The sequence below is a fragment of the Corvus kubaryi genome, unplaced genomic scaffold (assembly GCF_017639235.1).
Source record: "Corvus kubaryi isolate FWS band 111438036 unplaced genomic scaffold, C.kubaryi_AGA036_p1.0 37249, whole genome shotgun sequence".
Lineage (NCBI taxonomy): Eukaryota > Metazoa > Chordata > Aves > Passeriformes > Corvidae > Corvus > Corvus kubaryi.
Window position 1 is genome coordinate 3,115,151 of NW_024581072.1, and position 24,918 is coordinate 3,140,068.

At 37.0% G+C, this 24,918-nt stretch overlaps 1 protein-coding gene across 3 annotated transcripts; it reads left to right on the top strand.

The window, feature by feature from the left end:
- Nucleotides 1–1,807: 1,807 nt before the first annotated feature.
- On the top strand, nucleotides 1,808–23,640 carry RNF170 (ring finger protein 170). Of its 3 annotated transcripts, none has more exons than XM_042023459.1 (7): nucleotides 1,808–1,865; nucleotides 8,734–8,877; nucleotides 13,720–13,795; nucleotides 15,120–15,231; nucleotides 16,254–16,327; nucleotides 18,193–18,297; nucleotides 20,053–23,640. In XM_042023459.1, exons 2-7 carry the CDS (start codon nucleotides 8,741–8,743, stop codon nucleotides 20,320–20,322), a joined length of 774 nt encoding a protein of 257 aa, XP_041879393.1. In that variant the 5' UTR covers nucleotides 1,808–1,865; nucleotides 8,734–8,740; the 3' UTR covers nucleotides 20,323–23,640. The 3 variants fall into 3 exon arrangements, with proteins under 3 accessions (XP_041879393.1, XP_041879394.1, XP_041879395.1); XM_042023460.1 differs by having other exon boundaries at nucleotides 15,123–15,231; XM_042023461.1 differs by lacking the exon at nucleotides 1,808–1,865 and having other exon boundaries at nucleotides 8,732–8,815; nucleotides 15,123–15,231.
- Nucleotides 23,641–24,918: the final 1,278 nt, after the last annotated feature.

Consider the following 24,918-nt stretch of genomic DNA (forward strand, 5'->3'; position numbering starts at 1 on the left):
TATAACAGGGGTATAAAAGAAAAGGCAAAAAATCATCATGGCATCACCTTGAGCAACCTGGTCTAGTGAGAGGTGTCCCTGTCCGTGGCATGGGGATATTGGGACTGGATGATCTTTAAGGTCCTTCCCAATCTCTCAACATTCTATGATTCTATAAGTTACTTGCTTAGCACTAGCTACAAGTGGTAGCTAGGAAGAAGGGTGATTAGACATTGGAATGGGCTGCCCAGGGAGTTGGTGGAATCACGGTCCCAAGGGGCATTTAAGAAAAGATTGGACATGAAACTTGGTGTCATGGTGTGGTTGACTAGGTGGTGTTCAGTCTTAGATTGGTCTTTTGATGATCTCAGTGGTCTTTTCCAGCCTAATTGGTTCTGTGTGATTCTTCAGGTGATTCAATTAATTTTTAATCTCAAAGACAAGGAGTCTGTCTGTGGCCAGAGTGCTCCCAGATCCTTACTGTGCCCCAGCCAGAGGAACTCTCTGTCATGCTGCAAATGGGTCACCTGAGGAGTTTGAGTAACTCTTTCTCAGTAGTGTGTTGGATTTTGGCCTATTTGAAGTTTGCAATGAGAGTGTGTGGCACCATGATAAGTTCTGCAGTTCCCTGTCAGTTAACAACGGGTCGGACATGTAATAACATGGAGCAGCGGGCACAGGGTAACAGTGGAGGGTTGAATAAACAGGAAGGGTCGCAGATGCAGAAACTGTCACTTTTTCCCCATTTTCTCAGAGTTCTTCCATTTAATAAATTAGTAGCATGGACAAAATCTGAGTGCTCCCTTTATGTCAGCGTCTTTTGAATTAAAGAGTATTGTAGAAGCTATGAAAATTTTCAAGTTTTCCCAGGAAATTACTTTTGCACTGATCTCTTTGTATAACCTGCTGTATAAGTTATAAATCAAATCTGTCTTCATTTAAAGGTAATTTTCAGTTTGAGAATGAGTTTGAAATCATAGGAAACTGCACAACTACCAACTTTCCATTCCAAGTTTTAAAGTGTGCTTTAAGCATTATGCTTGGTACTTTTGACAAACAATGCTTTCACAGGTATATTGCATTGTTTAAGGTTTTCTGCCGTATCTTCCTCTGTGTCTCATTTCCCACTCTGCTTTGCTTGTTGCCACGAGGTGTAGCTTGTATTTTGTTGACTCAAACACAGTAATGTTTTTTTTGCCTTGCTATCTATTTTAGATACGAGGTTGTATATGAAAGTAGTGCTTTCTACAATAAGGAATTCTTGGGCACTTTTCCTAAAAGTGATCTGAAGCCTCTTCATGCTTAGCCGAAGTATTACCATATTCTAGTAAACATTATTATAATGAAGTGACAATATTTCGTTTTCTTCCTGTCTGACCAGGAATGTCAGGTATCCAAGCTGAAGGCATTGCCCAGCTCTTCCTCATGCTCCTATCTGCATGTGAATTCAGTTCCACCCTCTAGTTTGTTTAGAACTCTATACCTTTCAGTTTGTTTTAGCCTTATGAAGTGATGGAAGACTTTGTTGGGAATTGTTTTACACAGGTCATACATCACCCAGCCAGATATTCAGAAGAGTAATGCTAAACAGGCCATTGAATTTGTCATTTTGCTTCAAGCCATCTGCATGGTTTCGGGCTCAGGAGAAAAATTATTGGAGACATTTTGTTTTCCCAGTAGAATGGTATATTAATCTTGGATTATTTTTCCTCACAGTCTTGCATTTGGAGCTTGCATCTGCATTACTTTTAACTTGCAAAACATTATTGCATCAGCAAAAGTACAATATCTACTTTCCTTTTTCTTCTTTTTTTTTTTTTCTCCTTAGGGAAAAATGTGTCTCAGAGACTGCTGACCTCAGACCTTGCAGAAACCTGCTTTATCAGGCAAGTGCCTCAGTTGGTCTGTTCATAAGGTATACTCAACAAAGTCATTATTTGCCTACTGAAGTTGCCCTCTTCTCTCTTTTGGCAAGACTCTTCAGCCTTTTCCATTCTCTTTTGCAAAGAGCACACATACACTCGAATGTAGTCAGCACAGTCCTGAAAGCAAAGGTGATTCATGGTGAGCATATAACTGAATATTATACAGCTGAGTTTGGCTGTATTTCTTGTACCAGCTGAACTGATTTGTAAACGCAAAGTTGATGCAAGCTCATAGTAATGATGCATTAACAGACTGCATGAAATTCTAGTAGGATAATCCCAGTCAGTTTTAACAACGTTCTCACAGAATATGTCTTACCAATTTATATGTTGCTATATTAGATTTTTTTTTTTTTTTAGTTTCCATTAATAAATGTGCCCTCGGGATTTTCTCCTACTAATTTTTAAAATATAGGGAGATACTTAGTACTAGAGATTGTTGTGTGTTGCTTTATTCAAGTAAGACTATGCTCACAAAAATGACAAGCTAATAAATCCTGTTTCCTCAGAAACAATTTTTCTAAGTACACCATCAATCATTTCCATTATTTCTCTTTTATAATGTTGTATTTGCCTACACCACTTTTTTAAAGTCCAGTTTCAGTACACTAAGGAACCTGGATAAAATGTATTACCTCAGGATTTAGCTGATTTAGGATTTAGGCTAGTAAACTTATAGAGTATTCAACACTTTCACTGTTCATCATGTGTAGTTCATGCCTGCTGTTGTTAACTGTTTCTGAATGCAGTCTGGGCATATCTTTGAACTGTTAAAGAAAGAGAGCATAAATAACTGTAGGATCCAATTTGCTGAGTTAAATCCATTCACAAAGTCCCATTGTCAACCATGGAGAGGGGCCATGACCTGCTACTACCCTGAAGCAGGAAGTAATTAGATAACTTCTGACAAGGCAGGTCTCAATTTTTGCCCTACATATATGAATTTGTCTTTATTTTGGGAATTTCACCTGTTTTTCTCTTAAATGAAATATGCTAAATTTATGCCCTCAGTATTTCAATATGAGCTAATATATGTTCAGGAGCTGGATTACAGAATAAATATACTCTGTTTTAGTATGTTTAAATTCCTGAAAGTTGGTTTATGTTATCTAAAACAGGCCAATCTTATTAGAAACTTTTTAATACAAATGAAGCCAATTTTTCTTGTTTGTTTCTCTTACCATGGAAGAAAATTTTAAGGAGTTAAAGCCTTTTTGTCTTTAAGAAAGTGAGACCTGTGGTATTTGACTATTTGGAGATGAATTAGCTTATCCAGCTTTTTTAAAGAGCAGGGGTAATGCTTTTGCTAATAAAAGGCAACTGGCAAAAGGAGTTACACGTTCTGGCTTGCACACTGGCCCACCATCACTATCTTAACTTTATAATTTTTTTCAAGAGATGTTGGTGGCTGCCAGTACTGCATCAAGAGGAAAACACTCAAAATGAAACTGAAATAAATGAAAACCCAAAACTCCATTTTTCTCATCCTGTTCACTCCCAGCCCATCCCATAAAGGACACATTGTTATCCAAATTATCTTTCAGATGTTAAGCAAATTTGTACCACATTCACAGAGTCAATACCTTAAGGTTAATAACTTGTATCTCACAGCAGTATTGCTTGTGTGTTACCTCCTTGTTTACTTCTCAGACATCACGAGAGCCTCTTACTACTTTTTCACTATGCTTGTACATTCCTTTGGTAGTGGGTCCTAAAAATATCTGTGGTTTTGAGAGTATGTTATCATATGGTACTTCCCTGATAAACTCAGAAAAGTTCAAATACTTCAGAAAACTTTGGAGAAAATTCTGACTTTGGATAGCTGACAGCTGTTTAACATATCGTGGTAAAGACTGGATTGTTTTTAATGTCTTTATGAGTCATGGCATAGGGTATTGTTGTAGCTGTGCTTTATGTCTAGCATTGAAAGTCTTAATAATACTTTTCAGATCTGAAAAATTAAGAAATAGTACATCCACACTACTGTATGTCTTCATTCTCTCACATTTCAATGTGATCCGTATGAATTTCCAAGAATAAAAGTCGTGGTACTTCCAGTATTGCTCATTATAGGTCTCCTTTTTTTTCTTAAATCTGCATACATTGTTCATACAAATTTCCACAGAGGGAAAAATGTAACTTTTAAAGGTCTGTATTTATTTGAAATGTAAAAACAATTAGTGTTGCTTTCTGTCAGTGATCACTCTGAGAAAAACTCTGATAATAAACAAGGTAATTTTCTGTTCAGATGGTTAATCGCTGACAGATTTACCAATAAAACGGTATTATTTTACTGACAGTAGATTGCATTCCTTCCTGTTGCCAAACCTTTTGTGGACCATTTAGTCTGAGGTTGTTTACACTCTCTAGCTATCAAGAATCCTCGTGGAGATAAACCTGATCCTAGTCTACTGGGATGCAATGTCAAGCTGTAACTTAGCTAGCCCAAATGGAATGGAGGAGTAACTCCTTGTCTTTTTCCTCTTTCTGTATTGTTTTACTTGAAGCAAGTGCCAGTAGTCTGAACATGAGATGAAATAAAACTGGAATTTAAGATTTGGGCTTTGTTGTTGTTGTTTTTAATGTAGGAAAAAGGCCCAGCATTTTTGTCAGTTTTTTAGACTTCGCAATTGATATTTTTAACATTCTGAAGTTAATTGTATAAATTCCAGTTTTGATGTGAGTATTGTTAGATGTGGCTTGGTTTTCATCCCCTCATTGGAACACAGGGTGGAGTTATGCTTGCATTTAAGAAAGCTATCCTTGTGAAATGGCTAAAAAGAGAAAAAGTCTTAAGTATAACCAGAAATAATTTATCAGAATTTAATCTATTTTCAATTACTGCCTTTTTTTCCCGAAGTAGTTTTATACATTTGGTACTTTTCTAAGAGCTAGTGTAGACAGGAATTAATTTTTTGTATTAAAAAATAGAAACAGAGCAATAAAAATTCAAACCTTCTTTGCAATTATAAAATGAAACAAAGTAACATAAATCTACAGAAAAGAAAGAAAAGCTTTAAAATAATTTAATGTCTGAAAATCCTGTGGTGTAGAACCCAGATCTGAAAATGATTATATGAGGAAAAGGTTGATGAAATACTGTCATTTATTTTTTCATAATCAGACAAATGTAATGGATCAATGCATGGAATTTAGTATGAACCACACTAACTTGCTCTTGAATTGCATCAAATTATTTACAGTGACTATTTTAGGAGTGATTAGATATATGTGATAAAATCTGGTTCTGGAAGTCTTCTCTGACACACACTTGGTCTTTATCAAGGCTGGTTGTCTCTGAAGACTGTGTCTTCATTACATTATTTAAGAGCTAAATCTCCTATAGCTTGCTTCTTAGTCGTACCAACTGAAAGAGCAACACTTGCTAAACACATGCACTGTGAGGTGAGATCTCTTAGAAGCTATTTTAGTACTGTTATCTAGCCTATCATACATTCAAACCACTGCAGACAACTCCTTGGCTGTTATGGTTGCACTTGAAGAAATATGAACTGCAAGCTTCCAGTTCTAGGTATTTTGTTTGAAAACATTCAAGACAGCCTTGAAATCAGAAAATAATTCCTTCATCCTTCAGTCAGACATTTTTTCTATTAATGTATTTTAGCTTTTTCCTTGTAGACACTGCTTTTTTTAACATGCTATCTCAGAGATAAGAGGGGGAGGAGGAGGAGATTGTTACTGTCTCTACTGAGGCTTGAATTCAGAGAAAGTATGTATTGCTTCTTTTGAAGTGATACCCTTCTGTTTTGTAGCACCCAGTCTACACAAGTCTTGTCAGCTCTCCTGTGCAATGATCTTATTCAGAAAAAGTGCTGGAAGTAATGAGAAAAATGTACACAGCACTTGCTGGCAGTCCAGAAGCAGCGAGTAAATTAAAGTATGAACAACATGAGCATTAAGCATGGATAGTTTGTCTTGTCTAGAATTCAGCAATAGCAGCAGCTGGGAGTGAGACAGAGGCAGAGATTCCACTCCCCCGCTATATAATCTTTGCAGTATTGATACGTAAGTGAAAACAAGGTGTTTCTGGGTATTTTATGCAGAGAGAAAGATTGTGCAACAATTTCTCTTGGGTACTATGCTTGTGTCAAAAAGGTTCTTGGGAAAGTCATATATGTTCCAAAATGAAGGGCTGAAGTAGATACCAGTAACTGGCATTAGGTGCAAGGAGGAAGAGAGGTGAGGATCTGTGTATTTAGTTTTCATGTTTTGATGCTAACTTTGGCACCTTAGTTTGGTATTTCAGGAAAAGTGGGTGAGCAGAAATGAAGGCAAGTAATGAATGCAGTAAGTGCTATTAATGGTAGGCAGATAAGAATTTAGAGTGTTGTTGCAAGGAACATACAGAGAGGGAAGAGTTGGGGTGGATGTCTTGAAAGCTGTTCAGGGGAACTGATTTAAATTGCTGTGATATTGGTAATTCATGTGTTGTTTTCAAAGTGCATCAAGCAAGCAGTGACAGAGGAAGTTCAAATGTTAGTGTAAGAAACACTTGCATTCCAAAGGTACAGTTAAATCATCTGTATGCCTCTGGCACAATAGGTATTTCTAAAAAAAAAAGCCAACAAGCCAAAACCCTGTGTAATACTTAATGGGATGTAGTTGTTATTGGCATTTTGGTATATTCTAACAGAGCTGATGTGGAACAATGGAGGAATTATCACATACCAGTTCCCTGGCATTTACTTCTGGTTTTATTCTGAGTGGTCAACCCAGAAAAAACTGTGGGACAGAGTAAAAATTAGTGGACTGATACTTAAGGAGGAAAAACTTAGGAATTGAAGACACCAGCATGCACAGTTGTGGAAAGTGGCTGTCTTAGAATGATGCAGTGAAAGAAAGGGAAGCTTCTTCAGGACTGGATATGCAAAGAAATAAAGTATACACGCAGGTAATGTTGAGCTAGGGAGGCATCACAGCACACCTACCAGTCCAGAGCCTCAGCACCAGGGAACTGCTGCTCAGAAAAATTCCACATGTTAACCTCATGGCTTTAACTGTAGGAATGTAATTGTGTAACTAGCTATGCAGAGAAATGCTGTAACTCCTTGTGTAGGCCCATGTTCTTATGTAACACCTTTCCACAAAGACCTGGTCTTTTGTTCATTAGTGTATATGAAACGTGTGTAAGCATTGACCTACTTTAAACATGCCTGTTTATGAGTCACTGGTATTCCACCTTTGAAAGAAGCTTTCCAAATACTATGACATAGTTGCTTGTTGAAAGCTGTAATTAGCCAAAAATTGGCTATAGTTACAGAAATAATAGTCTCAGTTCAGATTGGCACACTTAGGATAACTTAGTTTGTTGTTTCACTTCATATATGCTTCACTATTCCATTTTGGTTTTCACAGTGAAAGCCCAAAAATATTACAAGAATTAATGAAATCTCCCCTTGTTCTCCATGAGTTTGCTCTGCTCTCATGGTACTTAATTATACCACTTACACTTTTTAACAATACTCTTAGAATGTATCAGGTCCTCTTGTGTTGCTGCTACAGAAGGCAGCTCCCACAAATGTAAGAAAGCTTGAAAAAAAGCTCCACTGCTTATACTAGAAAAAATCTGGAGGGTGAGAGTAGCTCTCTTAGGGAAAAGATGACGCTTTCTTACTAGCAATAGACTGGCATGCTGAGGTCTTGCCAGGGTAGTCATTGCAGGTATCCACTAAAATCCTGATGATTTGTACTCCATTTCAGTTTTGCAATTAATTCAGGGCCAGAGGGTGTTTGGTGATGTTTGCTAGACAGCGAGGTTTAAATTAAAAATGACACATGAGCTGTGAAGTGTAGAGAAACACTGATGAAACTTGCAAGCTGGACTAGGAAACAGAGAAAATGATACCAGTCCTACCTGCCTTCAGAAACCAATACTGGGATTTTATGTCAGCATCATATGAGAAATACTTCAATTGTATATAGACACAGCTTCAGTGTGACTTTCCATGTCATTTGACAGAGTTAGCTTCACCCTTCTGTTTTCGTAGTATTCACAGCCATAGTTCATTTCACTTCCTGATTGCAACAGGAATGATTCAGCAGTGTGTTGGAAACTGTTTTATTTTGCATGTCTCCAACTGTAGGTTAGTGCTGTAGGTTAATAAATGTTAGCCTTAGTCATTCTGGTGGCTAAAAATATGAAACAAATATTAAACAAGTGAGTCTACCTAAGGAAGCCTGGTAATACTGTTTTTCTTTTAAGTTTTTCCCATGTTTCCAGCTAAAGGTTGGTAATGCACAGAAAACACAAATGAAGTTTAAAATGCACTGGGTGATTCCTGTGTATCCAAATGAGCATTTAACGCTAAAACCAAAATGTCCTTGTTTCTTTATTCACATAAGTGGTGAAAGTTAAGTTTCTGTGTTGGCTTAGCCTGGCAGGAATAACGTGGTGTGTAACAGCTAAAATTCTTGGTAATGCAGAGTCATTAAAATTTTTTTCCGTGAACACTCCTTACAATATGGCCAGTTCAGTAATGACCTATTCCTATGCAATTTATCTTATAAAGATTTCCAGATAAACTATCTGACTAATTTTTTTTTTTAAATCCATAAATCATAACACAGTTATTTTATATTTGTTTACTACTGCACAAGACCTCTACAGCAAGCTCAGTGTTTGGTAAAAATGGATACATTGCTTCTTTTTATACCACTTTTTTCCCCCAACAATGACTGTTCTGTTGCTTCAGGAATTTGTTGTATATATGAATAGATGAGTACACATATTGTTTGTAACTATGTTTAAAATGTCTGTGCACATATGTTTTAATATATGTATATGTATATATTTCTTTTTATATTTTAGAGCTGTGATGGCCAGTCACCAAGCAGAAGTTCAGAGTTTGAAGCTAGATAATGATTCAGTTATAGAAGGAGTAAGTGACCAGGTACTGGTGGCAGTTGTGCTCAGTTTCACTTTCATTGCTGCTCTGGTATATACGCTTTTAAGGTGAGAATGTGTTGACAGGAATTAGTCAACATACCTGCATTTATAAAAATCATAACTTTCTTGATAATTTTTTGCATTGGTAGATAAAAACTGTGATTTTGTGGCAGGAAGGAAGTGACTGTTAGATTGCTTACTATGTTTAACTAATTGTTTGGCACAGCTAGAATCAAAAGTGGAGTTTAATTCTTCCTTATCTTCAGATAATTAAGCTGAATAGTGTTCATCATTCCTGAAAATGGTTAAATTCACAGTCTGTATGGCTGCTGTGTCACATTTGGTTAAAAAGTACAGATTTGTCAACAACTCCAAAATTAAAATTGGAAATATTCCTCCAATGTATGTTCTAGCTGCAGTCTCTTTCCAACAAAAAAACCAAACCAAAACAAAAAAACCCCAACTAACCAAAAAAATCCCCAAATCCAAATAAGTTGACTGTTTTTTTTTTTTTTAATTAGTATGCTGTAAAACAGTGGACTTCAATATTCATTCCATACAGGAAAATGTTACGTTCAGAATTCATGATCAAGTCATCAGAGCTTATTTTCATTTCAGAGTTTTTCTTTGCATCCTAACAAATATCTTAGCCTGTGGGTTTTGGGAAAATGAGTCTGAGCTTCAGATTGGGTCCTTTTATTTTATTTTATGGATGTCCGTAAACATCTGAACACAGAACAGTTGTCAAAACCAAGAGAACTCAATTTTAGTGACACATTGGCATCATGGAACTTACTGAAGAGTATATGTCCACATGAGTATACTGCCGGGGTAGAGTTACTTGAGAGCAAGCTACAAAATAAACTACAGGTAGAAAAACTTGGTTGGACTGCAAGGTGGTGCTGCTGTTCAGGACCAGGAGATCACAAAGGAATCTTAAGAAGTGCATTCACTTCACCTTACCTTTTTTTTCCTGAAGCTGTTTCAGTTACTCAGATTGCTTTAAGAATGCCTCTTTTTCATCTGCTCTGTTATGATTTCTCTACCCCTTATATTGACATTTTTGGCAGTTGTGATTTGAATTTAAAGTGTTTAGTTTGAAAGTCAACATTTTATTTTCGAGCTTTAGAAAGGCAAGTAAGAGATATTAAAAAAAAAAAGTAAGTGGAACAAGGGTCAGCAGTTGGCAAGAGTAGCAGGAGTTCAGTCAGAATTAAGTTCAGGAAGATGATGCATCAATTATGAAGAGTTTCTTAGGGAGGAAGATAAGGCTAGTTATTGACTACCTCCGCAGTGTAATGAGGTAGGTAAAAAGTTTGACTGTGAATCCTGTTACATACCTTGATGGTTTATTTTCTGGAAGGGCAAACAAACTGAAAACACAAAGCTTCCAGGCTTTGGAGGACTGCATTGTATGATTCGTGGCCAGTGACAGGACTCGAGGAAACACGTGAAGCTGAGTCAGAGGAGATTTAGGTTAGATATCAGAAAAAAGTTCTTCACCCAGAAGGTGGCTGAGCATTGGAACAGGCTCCCAAGGGAAGTGGTCACAGCACTGGCCTGACAAGAGCTGGAGATGTGTTTTGGCGATGCTCTCAGGCACATGTGTCTTGAGGGCCAGGAGTTGAACATAATGATCCTGATGGGACCCTTCCAACTCAGCATATTTTATGACTGTGATTCTATGACTGACGACTGAAAGTCTTAACAGTATCCTCTTAGCTCCCTGCTCTGCCTTCTGGTACTTTTTTGAATTGTCTGTATTCAGCAGCACTCTTCATCTACCTCCTTTGTATTGTTGCTATCAAAATCTGCTCAGTATGCTAGAAAATCTGTACAGTACAAAAATTATTGTACTTTAAATTTATTTAGCACTGAGGGAGAAAAAGAGTGTTTTCTTTTTCTTCTCTGGTTACCTTAGACAGCACAGTGATCTTTGTGTTCCTTATACGGTGTTCATTTTCTTTGCCTTTCGTGCTTCCGTATCAACAGAACAGGAATACCTAAGTTGGGTAGGAGCAGGTCATGGGTAAGTATACAGGAAAGAAAGCTTACAGTAATGAATAGTTGCAGGAACTGAATAAAAAGGGCAACCAGGAGCAAGGAGTATGTGTTGCAGTAGATTTTAGGGGGCAGAAGCAGAATATGGAGAGAACTGTTAAGGGATATGGTTGTTGTACTTGTTTTCAGTTGAAAGAACTCAATGAAGTATCGCATCAGGGCTTCATTCATGCTTCTGGTGGAAAAAACTTATGAGCCATAATTAACATATGTAACAAGTTGCAGATGTGTAGTTCAGGCACTGTATGATACTTTTGTAAAGCTTGTATGCTTTTGAGTTATAAATTTTGATACAATGAAACCACATTTTTTCCATGATCTTTTAAACCGGTGAGGTTGTCATATTACAAATGAGGTTGTGAAAATTCAGTGTATTCAGCAAATTAAAGGAAGCCTGACCCTTTAATTTCCTACAAGGGATTCCTCATTTGTCCTAGATGACTTATCTGTTCCTTGTTTATGGATCTACAGGTTTAGATCTTTTAAATCCCATTTTTCTATCCATCATATGGTTTGATTATAAGATCAAGTCAGTATTTTCAGCAGAAGTGAGATCTTACTCCTTGGAAGTTAAGTGTCCATCACTGCACAGTCATGCACCAGTCCCCTTAAGTACTGTCCCTCTCTTTCCTTGTCTGAGACTGCGCACTGTAAGAGTAGGCAGCCTTCCTCCTTCCAATAATAATAGTTTGGTGGGGCCCTCTGTGGTACATAATAGAATCTTTCCACATCATGGGACCTTTTTCCTCAAGTTTTGGCATGCTAACAGTCAGAAATGGGGCAATAAAAAGCCTTTGCATCTAACTTTATTTCTTTCTGGCTTGTGTTTGATAATGCCTTTAATTACATGGCACCATGCTGATTTTTATTTATTTCATTTTCCTTTTCATACTAATTGCATGACAGATGTTATGAGTTTGATATGTCTTGAGCTCTGCCTGTCCCTTCCTGAACATTGCATGGTTTTCTGCTACCTCACCATCTTATGCATAAGTGACAGTACATGCTGTACCTCTACAGCTCTACAAATGCTCTCGTGATTTCAGCATAGTATGCGATACCAGGATAAGGTTCATATAAATGAACACTTTCAGTAGCAAATTTGCAATTAGTTGTTTATGGAGAAATCAGAATAAACTGTCTTAAAATTCGCACCTTCCGTTTGTGTGTGAATCAAATTGAATTTCAATATATATCAAACATTCTGGCAAAATGAAGTTGTGAACTATGTTAATTTTGTAGGTTCTAAACAGAAAAATACTTTTATACATATAACATTTATGACAGACAACATCCACAAAATCTGATTCATGGAGACCAAGGGTGCGTAAGAAGGGTTTTAATAGCCTTCCCATCATATAACTTTCATATGTCACCCACATTAGTGTTAAATAGATTTGGTTTTTACAGACAGCCATGTAAATATTAGCATGAAAACTATGGCACATGTCTGTTTCTCTCTGAAGAAAGAATGAAGCAGACAAAACGTTAAACATAGAAGTAATGCAATATTATGATTGCCCACATTAAATGAAGGAAAATATTGCAGAAGCTCCTAGAGCCATTGAGGAAATTATATGATATAACTGCAACCAGGAAATGTCCTAGAAGTTCAGCCAGTCCTGACAGAGGATCAGCTTGCCTCAATATCCCTGGAAGCATTGCAACCTGTTTTTTGACTTAACTTTTAGTTCAGGATGGATGAAAATAACCTGAGTTAATCTTGGCTGATTTTGTACACTATGCAGTTAGAAATGTGTTTCCACAAGCCTTAGATAACTGTGGGAAATAATTGCTCATATTTATAGAATGGTAGCCTTATTCTGTCCCCTTTTCACTCCATGAAGAGTCTTCTGTATGAACTGACATTTCTTCAGGCTTTCTCTAATGTTTAAAAAACGTGGGCAGTAGTTCTTATTATCTTCTGAACTTCCTCCAACTTCTTTATGTTTCTATGCATTTAGCCCAAAATGGAGAACAGAATCCAGCTGAGACCTCAAGAGTCCAGAGCAGAATGTATCATCATTGAAATCCATATGAATAAATAAAGCATAAAAATTCACATTTTTTAATAGGCTGTTGACTTGTATTTATCATAACTCAACACCTCTGATTGTTGTCAGCACATTTTTAATTTAAATTCTGTCCCATTGTGCTTTAGAACTTCAAATTTCTAATACATCCATCCTTCTTTCTTCAGTGTGTCCCTTCCCAATGATTCTTCTTGGTGTATCTAACCTGTAGTTTGCTTGCCTGTAGAATCTTTCTTTTTTTAAAAAAGAGTGATTTTAAAAGAGTGGTTTCTTTTTATATCCAGTCTGCTGATAGTTACATAAATTCAATACTCTAAATGTAAGTTTGTCTACCCTTTCTTATGCAAATGTCATGTAGCAGATAAAATTGAAGTAATTAGGGGGTTTCAACTCTATGACTTAAGCAGTGAGTGAAAAACTAGTACTTTATGGGTAGACCAACAAATAAGAAACTAGCAGTGGAGACAAAAATGAAAACTATTTCTGCAATAAAAAAGCTTTCAAGCAACTTCATTTTTTGTAGGTTCATGGCTTAATTTTTTCTCAGATTAAAATCTAGTTTTAACATGGTTTAATGATTGGTTATGGAGTCTCTGAAAAATCTTGCTGCTGTACAGCTTTAAGTGCCCAGAGTAACTTTAGGATCCCAAATAAATTCATGTTTCCTTAAAAATTTGTGTACTTCCTTTAAAATCCTTTATAGCAGGAAAGAACGATTTTTTGCCCTTTGTTCAATTTTCATATTTGTTTCAGTGAGTTATTTTTCAGTGTTGGATCACAGGGGTTTTTTTATTGCTTGTATTTCCTTTCACAGAAATGAACATCAGAACATACATCCAGAAAATCAAGAGCTAGTGCGAGCTCTTCGTCAGCAGCTTCAGACTGATCAGGTGCTGTGCTAAGTGTTGGCATTATTCAGCTCTGTGATGTGGGGTACTGTAGCGTGCAGAACTCTGAGGTTCTGGAAGAAGCTGATCTTGATAGTTGTGGCAGCTTACTTACTGTACAGAGGCATCCTTGAAATTCATCAAATAATGAGATAATGTAGCGTTTTTTCAATGGATGCAATAAGTAATTAAAACTAAATATTTGGCTGGTTCTTTTTTCAAAGATCTTTTTGCCACAAGGTGGAGTATGTTAGATTATGCTGCGTGCTTCCTGTAATGTTCCTGGGAACTTAATGGTAAAGGAAAGGAAATCTGGAGTACAGTTTGCTGAGACAGGACAGTGGTTAGATGTTTAGATTGATAAACAGCATGTAACAGAACAATGGCACAGCAACAAGAGCCAGGCAACAGAGTGAGAGAGGAACTTTTTAGCAAAGCCTTTAGTCACAGGACAGGGAGCAGTGGTTCTAAACTGAAAGAAGCTAGGTTGAGATGGGACATAAGGAAGAAATTCTTTACTGTGAGGGTGGTGAGGCACTGGAACAGGCTGCCCAGAGAATTTGTGGATGCTCCATCCCTGGAAATGTTCAAGGCAGGGTTGGATGGGGCTCTGAGCAGCCTGGTCTAGTGGAAGGTGTCCCTACCTATGGCAGGACAGTTGGAACCTAGTGATCTTTAAAGGCCCTTCAAGCTCAGATTATTCAGTGATTCTATGTCTGCATCTGGTTTGGACAGGTAGAGTCTAGGCCATACTTTTGGAGAATATTGAGAACAGTCTTTCATCATGATAATTCTTGAAATAATGACAGTGCATATTTATGTGGAAGACAAATACGGCAAAATGGGGAGAAAAACTGTTTCACGACAATGACATACACAAGCTGATATCTGTGTTTGGGCTTGGAAACACTAAATGCTGCAGCTGGTAAGCAATGCAGTTCAGTTACCTGGCTCTGGACAGAACTACTCGGGATAATGAAGTAACAATATAGATCCAAGTTTGTTATTCATGCTCCAGCATGTCTAACCTGGCTCAATGTGAAGGACCAAGGAGGTTCTTTCTTTGTGGTCTTTAACTGGTTTGAAGCACACACTTATTTAACAGATGAAGGGAAAATAACGGTCTTGTCACAAAAACTCACTTGTTGAATCAATGCATTTAAGTATGTTTGATTTTTGCATTTAAATATATTTCTCATTTCACATAGTTCTTTATTTGACAGTTTGACTTATAGTAAATGACTTCCATTTTATTATTATTTTTTAGAACTCAGTAGACTTACATAGAATAGTATCTCTAACACTTTACATTTTCCTGTTGTTCCAGCAGGATGCTTCTGCTGGTGATAGGCATCGCTTCTATACAGATATGTCCTGTCCAGTGTGTTTGCAACAGGCTACATTTCCTATAGAAACAAACTGTGGACATCTCTTCTGTGGTAAGCAAGCAAAGCTCCTAGGTGCAAAGATAAAATTAGTACAGAAATACAAACTTTTGGCGCTGGTACAGGCATCCTAATTCAAAGCTTTGTTTGCTTTTAACTGTTTATCTTTTTGTCTGCATAAGAAGTATTTTTTTATAAATGGTTGAGAACTACATTTATGAATAAACAGTCACTTTAAGATTGTGCTGCACTGTTTTCTATGCCATAAGGAATGAAGCTGATTAATTTTAAAATGTCAAAGAGTACAATTTGTTTCCAGTTTGGTAAAAAACTGAAGAGTTTGAGAAACATTTGGAAATGTACCATTTAAAAAACCTGTTTTAGAAAGAATAAAATAATCTTTATCTCATAGAATATTTTTTTCTTGGAAGTCCTGCAGAATTATGAGTAAGTTCAGAGTTGATTAAAGTGTTTGGTTTGGGTTTTTTTTGAGGCCATGTTTATATATAGACCCCCTAGGTAGCATTTTGCTTCCTCTCCTTCAAGTTCCCAGTAGGATTCTTTCACTGCATTCATCTAGTTTTATGAAGTATGTCGTGCATACCATGCCTCCTTGTTTAAGTGAAAAAACAAGGAAGTTTGGAAAACAGATAAAGTACTCACATTTTTATATTTGTCTTCATCTGTTGAAACACTGATGATAAAGCCAAGTTTTTAGGATAAATTTTACATCTCTTGACATTTTTGTGGCTTCTAAATTTTAAACTGATAAAAATCTTAGTTATTTGCTTCTTCACTTAAGGAGTAAAAATTTGTGGTGTTTTCAGGAAATAATGCCTTAAAATTCCTGATCAGTTGAAGCTATTCCGGATTTTTCTCATTAATAGCATTGAATTTGAACATGTTAGTTCTTGGTATCTTCAGTGAATGCTTATACAAAATTACATCGGAAAATGTGGATTTAACCTAACTGCGTATATGCACTTTCTGTTGTTTCCCTTGGTGTGCAACATGTTACTTCAGGCAATGTGTTTTTCACCTCAGGAGTTTAAATGAGTGTCACTTATCTTCACCAGGTTCCTGCATTATTGCCTACTGGAGATACGGCTCATGGCTGGGTGCCATCCGCTGTCCAATCTGCAGACAGACGGTAATATTTTAAGTCATCATGGGCCTGTCAGTTTGGTTGTCTACGATAGCCTGCCACAAGGCACTTACATGTGAGCTGCAACAGTGAGGCTGGCAGATAAAGAAGTCTGAGAAACTGAAAGAATGTAGAGGGATATGTGAGACAGGAATGGTGGGCATTCAGGTTTTCCAAACGTTTTGCTTTGACAAATGGCTCAAAAAACTCAGATTGTTCCTGCAACTCAAACATAAGTGAACTGCGCCGATAACTCAGCTCTTTTTCTGTGAGGAATATATGAAAACAGAAGATTGTGAGATTTTAACTATGATCCTTTCATGCTTTCTGTTCAAGATGTTATTTAACTTCTTTTACCAGAACTTGCATCTGAAAGGCTTGGCTGTTGTTGTAGACTGCCAGTAGCAGCACAGGTTCCTGAGAAATACCCTGTCCCTTCCTTCTCTCCCTACCAAAACACCTATCCATGTCAATTTCTTATTTTGGCCCTATTTTTAACTTGTATGTATTATTAATTTCATCTTTGTAGAGCAAGCATTAGCTTACTTCCTACGCAACTTACTTATATTGTCAGTTTGAAATAATGTTCCTGCAACTCATTAAGGCTTAGGATCTCTGAGTTTGATAGCGTATGTTTTAACAAAAGTACATCTTTATTTTAACAGTGGACAAACTACAGAGCTATTAACTTCTGATGAATTATGTAACTCATGCTTTTGCCCCTCCATTATATCCTGCTTTGATTGTGTGTATCAGCAGGACAAATGACTGTAAGAACACAGTTGAAGGAAAGAAAAATAGGTATGACTGAAGAATTACTAGGTTTAGAGTGTAGCCAGTGAGGAAAAAGACACAAATAATAAAGGTGAGGAAAGCGGAAAAGGGGAAAATAAGTGATTTTTTTTGGTGTCATTTCTTACATATATATTCATTTATCTTCCTCTGAGTAACAGATATATTGGGTGGTACTGCTTGCATGGTTATATATTCATTCTCACCCTGGTTTATAAGTGGGGAAGAGAAATATGTATACATGAGGAACATGAGTCATACAGGAGGTTTGTGGCAGTACCAGGAGTTGAATGTACATTTGCTCATGCTCTCATTTCTAAACGTGACTGCCACACAGATTTATATTCAGTCGCCAGGTATAGAGGAAGCTTTTGAAGACTGTAATAATTACAAGGGCTATGTCTTCCCTGTTTCCTATGTTAGTCTGCATTTTATATCTGCGCATTGCTTCCAAATGGAAGTCTCAAGTTTTCAGCAACTCCTATGCAGAAAGATAACATGCATAAAGTCATATTCACGTACATCTTATTTCTCTATGTTTGCATGAAAGTTAACCCAAGAACAGAACAGAATAATCTGTGCTTGCAAAAGAGCTGAAGGTTAATATCTTTTTCTGTTAATTCATCCTGGTGTGAAGATCCATATGCAAAACTATGAATTTTGCTGCATGTTTGTTGTCATGCAAGGCAATTCTAAAGATAGAAGAAGAAAGGCCTCATTGATTTCTTCATTTGATTTTCAATTTAGGAAACAAAATTAGATGAATTTGGTAAATTAACTTTGTTCTCCAAATCATCTGTCCCACTTATGAAACATAAAGCATTTAGGTGTTTAGAAAAAAACATATAATCTTCTCTTAAAAGGAAGGTTCTTGTGTGCTTTTTTTAACAATCTCCTTCATATTCTGTGAAGAGCTGTAAGCAATTAATTAGTTAAAACTTAATAGCAGTATCCATGCTAGTAATTTTCATTTATTCTCTTATTAACTATTCAAGTAAACCAAAGGTTTTTCTATGTAGTTAACTGAAGATGGGTGTTTTACAGTTGCACATGTAACATAATCTCCCTGCTGTGCCTAGGTAACACTGTTCTTACCACTCTTTGGTGAAGATCAGCAGGGTGCAACCCAAGTGTTTCAAGATGTTAATGATTACAATCGAAGATTCTCAGGACAGCCCAGATCTGTAAGTTTTGGATAAATTTGGGTGGAAGTCAGTGATGTCAGGAGAGTTTGAGTGCAATTTTTTTGTGATTTTTTTTTTCCCCCCTTCTTTTTTTTCCCTTTCCCTGGGATATGGGTTTTCTCTTCCTGATGCTTAGGGCCTAGGCAACTTTTTCTTTAGGAAATTCATGTTTATATGGTTAGGTCAAACCCAAGACCTCAAAATTATTATTTTGTCATTTCATACATTCATTTGTCATTTCATACATTTATGAGAATGTATGAAAACTTGAGTTTTTGTTGTGAGTGAGAATCTAGTAAGTCTTGAGTTTTCTGTTCATGTGTTAGGTTGGTTTTTAGATATGAGTCATTATTTTGAAAGGATCAATAATTAGTCAGTAAAAATACTTAATGAAATACATGACCGGCAAGGAAGAATATTCACTTCATTGATCTCTTTACCCTGATTAGAAGAATCTGAATCTGAATCTGTGCCTTTCCTCTCAGACAGCTATATGCTGTCTTGATTTTTCAATTTTCCTCCTCTTTTATATTACAGTCTTTATTCTCTGAGTAAAGAAAACCAGATTTTTTTTCTGTAAATAGATAAAAGGGGTGGTCAAAGTTCTACAAATGTTAGAAAGACAGCCTTGTGAGCACATCTCCTGTGTGTGTGTCCTGTTTCGCAAGGTGAAATGCACACACACACATACTTAGTAACCTCCCTCTTTGTCTTCATTTGTTATGGGATTTGGATATAGCAAGAAGACATTAGCAAGAAAAATGAACAGTATAAAGAAACAGAAGAGGGAGGGATGTTTTTCTAAACCACAAAATGTGTGGGTTTTGTCCAGAAGAGATTGAAAGTACCTTTCAGGCTCCATCAGACTTCTCTGTGAGCTGTGTCTAGTCCCCAGTAACCTGCCTGGGGGGTGCCAGAAATCTGGAGGTCATGCCAGAAATCTGCACTGAAGCCCTAATTGGACTAGATAAATTGTCTTTGATTTATACACAGTGTTACCACATCGAAAAATTCTTTCTCAACACTTTTTCAGCTATGGTAATAACTCATTTTAATGGAGTTTAATGGCTTTATGTATAAACTGTGTACCATAGAAGGGAACCAGTATAAAAAAGTTTTAAAGTTCACCCCTCCCTACTTGTCACAACAAAAAACTGAATATTCTCTATTGAACAGTCTCTTACTAAGCTGACAGAATCATAGCAAAATGGAAAGGAGCCAGAAATTGATTCATTTAAAGGTTCTTTAGTTTACTTTGAAGCTTCATCCATCCTTTGGAAACTTGTGTGAATCACTGGTTATACACCAGGAGAGGGGGTACTGTGTTTCTGAAAAACTGTAACCTATTCTGCTTTACCTATACCAAAGTTTGTTCTTGCAATCCTTGTTTGTCTTCCATTCTGATCAATATTTCACTCCAATTAACCTGTTTGCTGTTTCTCACTTTCCCAGTCATTTGTTTTCTTCTATTAGTAATTTCTTTTCCTTCATAATAGTTGCCAATATATGTTCTAGTGATGTATAGTAAGTGTATGCTTTTCATTATAGATTAACAGTTTGACTGTTTCTTGAAAATATATATAGTCTAAATCTGACTTTCTACCCAGTAAAACTAAACTCATTAACTCTTCCTGGATTTTGTTTTAATTCCTATAAACTGACAGGTTCTAAGATGTAATGTAGTTGTAGAAACTTCAGTTGAGCATGGATGAGTTGCTGAAGCAAAATACTAACTTTTGGGTTCTTTCTTTATAGATTATGGAAAGAATTATGGATCTTCCCACTTTATTGCGGCATGCTTTCAGGGAGATGTTTTCTGTAGGGGGCCTCTTCTGGATGTTTCGCATCAGAATATTCCTCTGCTTGATTGGAGCCTTGCTGTACCTAGCTTCACCTCTGGATTTTCTTCCTGAAGCTCTCTTTGGAATTCTGGGATTCTTGGATGATTTCTTTGTCATTTTTCTTCTGCTGATATATATCTCTATCATGTACAGAGAAGTGGTAACACAGCGTCTAAATAGATGAAACGGACAAAAGTGACCTAAAAGCAGAGTCAGTTGTGGAATGTTTTGAAAAGAAAACTATAATGTGAGTATGATATAGCAAGGTGCCTGTGTATGATTTCAGTAGTATCAATTTCTTAGCTGGCTATGTTATACAAACATAAAGGGTTAGTATGTGGTGATGCTTAACTGGAGTCTTTAATTTGTGCATTACCTATGCTTCATAAGGATGTTAGTTTTATAATGTTGTAATAAACCACCTTCATCTACTTCCACCTGATGAACAACTGTGTGTAATGAAAGCAGGAAACACTTTTTTGGTGTGTTGTGCTTTGTGAAAAAGGATTTCTAGCAAATGACTTCAAACAGTAAGCTGGTTTGCATAATCTAGGTGTGTAAGAAAATTCAGAAGTTCTTCACAGTACAGTTATCATGGCTAAATTGTTTGATGTCTTCCTGTTGTGGGCTAGAGTTTTTTGAAATAAAAGTAGCTTTGTTTGTCTCTGTGGAAGAAGAAACCCAAGGAACCGCATTACAATTATCACCCTGCTGTTTGCTGTTGTCCACATGCTTCAGAAAAATAAGGATAATACCTTGGTATTGCTTGAACTGCACTATGTACAGTTGCATGCAATTTGTACCATTTTACTTTTATATTTGGGAATATACACACAGTATCTGATCTACATTGAGAAACCAGTATTATGCATGTCACGCTCATTAGTGCTCTATTTTTTTAAGTGAGAGCATGGTTTTTCTCTTCAGACTTTTTTATTTGGTAAGTATGTATCTTGGAAGCGGAGGTTTTGTGCTACTTTGGGTCAATGCAATATGTCTGAAATGCAAGTTTGCATTTCTGTAGATGCATTAAAACATTTGGTCCATTGGAAAGGACACTCAAATTCCAAATAGTGGTTGAAATAAAGAAGTCGGAGCTGGATGTTTACACTACATGTACATGTACTTGTATGTGTACAGTGTAGATGTCTACCCAAATGTACATTCTGCAACACATGTGTACTAAACAACATAGATATTGGGGTGATTTTCAGTTGGAGTTTTCTTGGTTGGTTGATTTGGATGTGGATAGAAGAGGTTTTGAATTACCTTGAAAAATAGTCTGTGATAAGGGACCACAAAAAGATCTTGAAAATGTTCTCAAAAATTCCTGGGTATCCTTAAAGCTGATTTTTTTTTTCATGTTGAATTTGAACATAGGCTGTCATAGCTATACAAGTGGAAAATACTTTCATTTTGAGCAATGATTGCCACTAGAAAGGTCCAGGATATGACAGATCATTGTATTTTTTAGCTGTAGGAATGACAATTGCAATTTAGCTTCCTGAGTACTTGAAAGACAGTGAATTAATAGGTGATTCTTTGTGTGTTTACATATATGGGATGAGACTTACAATGAAAGGGACCTTTTCACCACTTCTGTGTTTTCCCTGTGTCTTTCCACAGCTTCTAGCACTTAGGCCTGTGCAGGAAGATGTTAGAGCTGAAACCTCAGGTGTCAGTCATTGAGGATGCAGATTGTCTTTCAGTGTCAGTGCTCTAAATGACATTCATTTAAAACTAAATTCACTGATTCTTCATTTGAAAATTTAGTTTTGAAAATCCAAGGACATTTTACAAATGAACTGGAAAGCTAAACTTTTCTTTGTTGCTGTTTGTTAGAGATAGGCAGGAAGAGAAAAGGGAAGTGAAGCAAGGGTTGGAGAAAGAGAGCTAGAGAGAAGATGACATTTTTGGAAGTAAATGATAACTAACTTCTCTTGAGCATCTTGGTTGAGCTTTTCTCATTGTGTTAGCATTGCTAATGTATGGTGAGGGTTTAGTGGCTACCTCAGTTAAAACTCTTTAAGGTATTATTGAGTAAGGGTGAGATATTCATAAGCTATTAGGTGCATTTACAAATCAAGATACTAGTTTAGGATGTTACGTAAGACAGGATTTCGCAGTTTGCTGTAAGTATAGTTTTTGATTTTGGGGGTTTTTTCCCAAGAAATCTAGCTGAAAACAAACCTCAAAAATTCTTTTTTGACTGAGTAAATTTAACAGCCCCTTTTCTCCTGGAGTTTAAGTTGTAGCTCTGCTTAGAGAAGAGTGTGAACTGCTATTGTAGAGTAATTGGCATCTGTTCATGGAATTTGTTGATATAGTACCTCATCCATACTTTTATCCAATGATTATAATTTTCCCATGACTCTATAAATCTGGCGTGGATATAGATGCACATGAAGCTGCTTACTGATTGGTTTTCTTTAAATTTCCCAATTCCATGTGCTACTGTGAAGTTCTGGAAATACCCATCCCATCTAAAGAGATCCTGTGTATCTGAAATCATACACAAACCACATCTGAAAGATTATATGAAGTTTCCCTGTGTTCTTTTTCTTCAGTACATTTCTGGTAGCCAGAAGGGTTTCGCTCAGAGGCTTCTGCTTACTTTTGAGTATTGAGTAACATTGTAATTTTAAATTCAACACATTAAATGCTTGACAGAATTAGGACTGTTCTTTTCACCGATACACGTGCTTGCTTGTGGATGTTTTTTTTGGTCCTGCAAGCCAATGATAAACAGTATTATGATTTGTTCAGGCCTTTTTGTGTAATGTGAAGATGCATCTGTCCTGCAACATCTGGCCGCTGCTCCTTTACACAAATCTGAAATAGCTATAAGTGAGCTATCTTGGGTACTTAGCTTGAGCTTAACCTAAGGTCTAGCGCTCCCAAGAAGCTGCAGATTAAAATATGAGCATGTAGTATTCCTGAACTGTGTGCTGCCAAGTCGTTCTGGCAGCAATGTGAAAGGTAAGGGTTAGGGCTGAGCACTGGCTTCAGAATGTAAAGGAAATACATGATGCTGTGTGCAGAGTGACTGCAAACATCACTGTGGTTTTGTCTCCTGAGGTGGGTCAGGTGTGTCACTAAGGGGGGAAAGTTAAAAAAGGAAAACTATAGCAGGAAGATATATGGGGATAAAATACAGTTCTTAAAAGATCACAGGGTCGCCAAAAGCTATGTGAAATATTTGATTGTTCTAGCAATGTTAACAAAGAGGAAAATAAAAATTATACTTAATAGCTCTTAAAAAATAACTTGTAGCATCTTGAGGCCTAATGATCATCGCTGTATAGAGCGATCCATTTCTGTGCTGTTCGTGTGCCACACCATTGATGTCTGTGAGGATCAGGCAGAACGGTGTGGTTTGGGGATACAATTTTGCCGTAAGTTTAATAGAACTGTAGCAGTGTGTTATACTAGATTTTTAAGACAAAAGAATTTAAAACTACTTGTTGTTACTTTTAATGATAATAAATTGCTGTTAAAGAGATTCTCTTGAATTATTTTATTTTATCGCCTATCTGGATACAATATTATTTCCCCTTTTTCCACTTCCACAGGTTCAAGATTTAAGTGTGGTGTCCCACCCTTAATGGGAAGGGAGTACTCAAGATTTGTAGATGCTCATGGTCAAAAGGAATGACAAAAGTCAGAGGGTCCACAAAAACTCACAAAGTTCTATTAGTAAATTACATACTTGACATGAAATTGGTATAAGTTAGTCCCTGATCTCCTCTGTGAGCACATGGCACTGGCTTTTGAACAGAGGGTCAGGGTGAAAGGGGAGAGAGAAATATAGAAATGAATTAAGGAGGGGGAGGGAGAAAGAAAGGGAGAGGGAAAGAGAGATCACCGGTCTTACCTCCAGCATTGATCCAGCTGGGGTGTCCTGTGGGTACCCACACACATGGGCTTAGTTGGGGTGCCTTTTATAGATAAATCCCCCCATCTTGGAGATCAGTTTCTCACTTTCTATGCACATCAGGAATCCTGTGCAGTCCATTCCTCTAGACCTTTCTGGAAATGGGTCAGAAGGCTTTGGGGATCTTTGGTGGTCTCCATCCCCTCTTACAGTCCATGACCCCTTCTCAGCCTCATCCCTGCACTTGTGCTGTGCTGTGTTGTGCTCATCTCCAGGAGCCAGAATAAGGATGTTTGTCCCAGAAATGTGCTGCCCTACCTCCTTATGGCCTCTTCTCCAGCCACATCCTGCTCTTTCTCAGTGTGTTATCACCAACAATTCTTGGCTGTTATCACCAACAATTCTTGGCTGTTATCACCAACAATCCATGGCTGGCTCCACAGCTACCTGGCTGTCGGTGTTTGACACATACACATTAGCCCCCTTGTCTTCTAGGATTCTGTTACTTTCCTGCAGTTGTGATCGATTTTTGTCTTGGTGTCTGTGCTCAGGATGTTTAGAGATAACTCATTGTTTTTCATCTTTATGATTGCCATAATAAAGATTACAAAATTTCTAAGATCTTAGTCCCAAAAGTGTGTTGTACATCGGACATCTTTCCCTAAGCAGTCCAACCAGTTCCATCAGATCCATGGGCACTAAGCTTTCAGGCTGATAAACCAGTACAGATGATGAGTTAGCACCTTCACGTAACAATCCTCTAGCAAACAAAAGCATAAAGCCACGTGTATGAGAATGTATGCAAACAACAAATAGTCTCTGTAGATTTACAGGAAGGATGAAGGCTGGGCTCGGAAGAACTGGGTGTGACTCGTCTGTGCTGCAGTCTTGGGCTTTTCTTGATTC